Source organism: Notothenia coriiceps, unplaced genomic scaffold, assembly GCF_000735185.1.
Source record: "Notothenia coriiceps isolate Sejong01 unplaced genomic scaffold, NC01 NC01_scaffold00005970, whole genome shotgun sequence".
Taxonomy (NCBI): Eukaryota; Metazoa; Chordata; class Actinopteri; order Perciformes; family Nototheniidae; genus Notothenia; species Notothenia coriiceps.
The window spans coordinates 1-3,840 of record NW_011338671.1 but is presented as its reverse complement, the minus strand read 5'-3'; the positions used below and the strand labels follow the sequence as shown (position 1 = coordinate 3,840).

At 42.9% G+C, this 3,840-nt stretch overlaps 1 protein-coding gene across 1 annotated transcript; it reads left to right on the top strand.

Annotated features, from left to right (window-relative positions):
* Positions 1-1,000: 1,000 nt before the first annotated feature.
* LOC104943358 (dynein heavy chain 5, axonemal-like) lies at positions 1,001-3,227 on the top strand (the record flags this gene model as incomplete). Its single annotated transcript, XM_010768722.1, has 5 exons — positions 1,001-1,156; positions 1,932-2,071; positions 2,167-2,318; positions 2,714-2,918; positions 3,140-3,227. Coding segments are annotated over 5 exons (741 nt in total), but the record flags the coding sequence as incomplete, so codon positions are not given.
* Between the last annotated feature and the right edge of the window lie 613 nt (positions 3,228-3,840).

The following is a 3,840-nucleotide window of genomic DNA, read 5'->3' as shown; positions in this document are numbered from 1 at the left end:
AGCATACAGAAATAGTGCTGCATTGGGCATTTAAAACGAACGCAAAGAACAAAATAACACTTTATGTAGATACACAACTGGCACATACTGTTTGTTTGTTATATAGAAAGTACAGTTTCTGTTTAGCAGTATACCCCGAAGAAGCGCTTGTTCCTGCGCAGGGTTGAAAAACCAGAGTGCAAAGAATATGAGTCTTTTAAACCTCCTTTCTTGAGTCCTGAGGTGTTAACTAAATAAATCTGTTTCTTTGTGGTCGTAGGTTGCGACATAAGGCGCATTCACACCGCAGTACTTTTCCCACAAAGGTTCATTAGAACTTAGTTCATCAGAACTCTTTAGTTCTGATGAACTAAGTACAGATCGCGTTCACACCGGAATAAGTCCCTGGGGGAGGAATAGGCAAATGAAGCCGCTGACGTCACTTCTTCTTCTTCTGCTTTGGGTTTACTGGCAGGCCGCAAACAACTTCACGGCGTATACTGCCGCCCAAAATCCCTGGCCTGAAGTCCCCGGAGTTAGGGACTGGCTTCAGTAGAAGCTGCTGGGACTCCCAGCAGCTTCTACTGAAGCCTTCAGAGTAAATCACCAGAACGCCGACACCTCCTCATCTCCACCGCTCCCATGTTCTCTTTTGTGTTGCCATAAATTAGTCTCTGCGTTTGTGCGCTGGGCTAATGCTAATGCTAATAATGCTAATGTGAGAATAATAAAATGGCGGCTTCACAAAACCTTTTGGGAGTTTTACGGGGAATGGTTTGCATTCCGCCCAGCCAATCAGAAATAGGAACCTTTTTCTCCCACAAAAGTCCCTGCTCTCTAGCAGGGACGGAAAAGGGGGTAAAAAAGGTTCTCATGAACTCATCTTAGTTCAGAATTTTTGTTGGTGTGAACGCAACATTTCGGAACTATATCGGAACTAAAGTGGGAAAAGTACTGCGGTGTGAACACGCCTATTAATATGACCTCTGTGACCCAACCTGCCTGTCTGTCTGTGTGCCAGGGACCAGAGATGACTAAAGTGATCCGGAGCTACAACAAGATGGCCGTAGCGTTGCTGCAGTACGAGGTGCTGCACCTGCAGGGGTGGAGTCAGGCTGCAGAGAGCGCCCCGCACCGCCTGAGCGCCGCCCTGCTGGTCACGCATGAGAGCAGCAAGGTGCGGACTAGTTCAAAGTGGATTTATATGCACATTATTGAAGCTTCTTGATTCAAAGGATTGTAAAGCTGTGATGATAAAGCAGCATGGGATAGTGGGAGTTGCAGTCTTCAGCTTCTCCTGGTTAGGGTTCCGTCAGTGTTAATAGTTCACTTGGAGTTTAACGCTGAGCTTTTCACAGGTTAAAATATGGAGTTAAAAAACACCAAGTTCCCAAAAAAAGAGTATGGTAAAAATGTGTCTTAAAACGAGATAACAATTTATTCCAGACCGCTTCTAGCCAGAAACTCTGACAACACTATTACAGGAGGCAAAATAATATGCACTGCTATCCTGACAAAAATACATATTTCTCTCAAATCTATTTGGCATAATGTAAGTGCACGACCTAACTACATATCATTATGTTTGTGGCTTGATGTCAGTCAAGTCAAAGTCAACTTTATTGTCAATATTTCACTTTGTGTGTACAGACAGAGAGATCGAAATACCGTTTCCCACAATCCAGAGGAATACAAAATACAAATATATATAAAGATATGTTTAAAAATATGTATATACTGTAAATACTCGTTTATTTTGAATGTTACAAATGTCAAGAGGTTTTGAATAAGGTTTTCATCTGGAACAAACCTGTATGTTCTGGTTTAATCTTTCTAAACAATTAATGTTGAGGCACACTCCATGTCTTTTTTTGTTTATTGTGTTGTTGGATATAAAGTCACTCATCTGGCAAGTCAGGAATGATGTGTGAGGGAACTGTGTGTTTTCCTAGGAGTTTTTTGTGAACCTGGACCCGGTGGTGCTGGAGGTGCTGCAGGAAGCCCGGTGGATGACCAAACTGGGGGTTACCGTGCCGAAGGCCGTCCAAAAAATGACGTCCAGAGAAGCACATGTCAAAGCGCTGTACAAGCGGTGAGAACAGCTGTTGAATCCTTTAGAATACGAAGTTATGGAAAGAGTAAAAAACGAGTGAATGTGTTTATAGAATGTTAAAATGGACTGTGCAGACTGCTGGATATGCTCCAGGACTACAGCTCGGTGTTATCCAGGGTCCCGCCTCTCCTCTGCCCTCTGATGCAGCCCTTCATCAGCCACGTGGAGGCCTCTCTCTCCCCGGGACTCATCACGCTGTCCTGGAGCGCTCTCAATACAGACACATGTGAGCAAAAAAACAACATTTTGAAGTACTATTGGAAATAAAATGTAACCTGTTTCTTTCTGCATTACATTTTGCTGTGAAAAAACACATGTTCTCCTATATTATATCACCTGCAAGATAATGCTAAGAAGATCGAGTGTACTTAAGTAATGTTTTGACACTATTTACTTTGCTAATTAAGATTTTTGCAAAGAAAATACAAAATATAAAATAAGATGTTTTGTTATGAATTAAACCAGCCATATATTTTTACAAACTTTAAGAGCGATTTAGAGAAAAGGATTTGGCGTCTTTGAACATTTAAGTAATTGTATAATTACCTTTAATAATTGACACTAAAATGTGGCAACCCCATATGAGATATTATCTTGTAACCGAGAATAATCTGTCTCCAGTCATAGAGAGCGTGTATGTGGCTCTGAAGGACCTGGATCAGTTCTCTAAAGCGGCCTCAGACCTGTTGGAGTGTCGTGTGGAGCGGCTGCTGCAGGACATGTCCTCCTGCCCTCTGCTGCTGCTGCCTGTCTCACCCGTCTCTCCTCAGGACCTCCTGCTGCAGACAGACAGCTCAGCACAGGCTGCTGCTGCCACCCTCAGCTGGTAATACTGGTGAACTGCATTGTGGGTCATGTAGGCACCAGGTTTTAAATGTGTAAAACATCCATTTCAACTATTGTGTGTGTGTGTGTGTGTGTGTGTGTGTGTGTGTGTGTGTGTGTGTGTGTGTGTGTGTGTGTGTGTGTGTGTGTGTGTGTGTGTGTGTGTGTGTGTGTGTGTGTGTGTGTGAGAGTGTGTGTGTGTGTGTGTGTGTGTGTACACAGGCAGAGTCAGCAGGTAGAGAGGAATGTGTTTGAGCTAATCGATGAGCTGAAGGGGAAGATGAAGACCACAGAGTCTGTCAATCTGGGGGTAACACGCACACGCACACTTTTTCTTCCTTTTTTGGTTCCCTTCTCCTTGTTTCCTCACGTCTTCTTCTCATTGTACTGTAATATCTTATCTCCTTGTCCCCTCTCCTTTTCTCCTCTGTTACATGTTTTGTTTCTTCCCCTCCATTGTCTGCCCTTCCTTCTCCTCTTCTCTTATTGTCTCCTCACCTCCTCTCTTTGTCTGCTCCCATCCCAATCTTCTTGTCCTCCTCATCTCCTCTTCTAATTGTCCCCTCCTCTTTTCCTTCCCCCTCCTTCTCCTCCTCACCTCCTCTCCTCTGTTCGTCTCCTCTTTTTGTTTCATTCATCTCATTGTCTCCTATCCTTGTCTCCTTCCCTTATATTTGTCTAATTTATTTTCCTTCTCCTGTTCTTCTCTCATATCCTTATTCCTCTTCTTATCTGTATCTTCACTGTTTGTACATACAATCTGCACTTGCACTCTGTTATTACTCCGTTAATATTCTGTCAATACTTACATCTGTATATTGTAGATTTTATCCTCATTCAATGCTCCCTGTATTGTCAGTACTTATAATATGCACCTTGTTTTTATTTATATATAGCACATCTTGCATTTCTGGTTGGATACT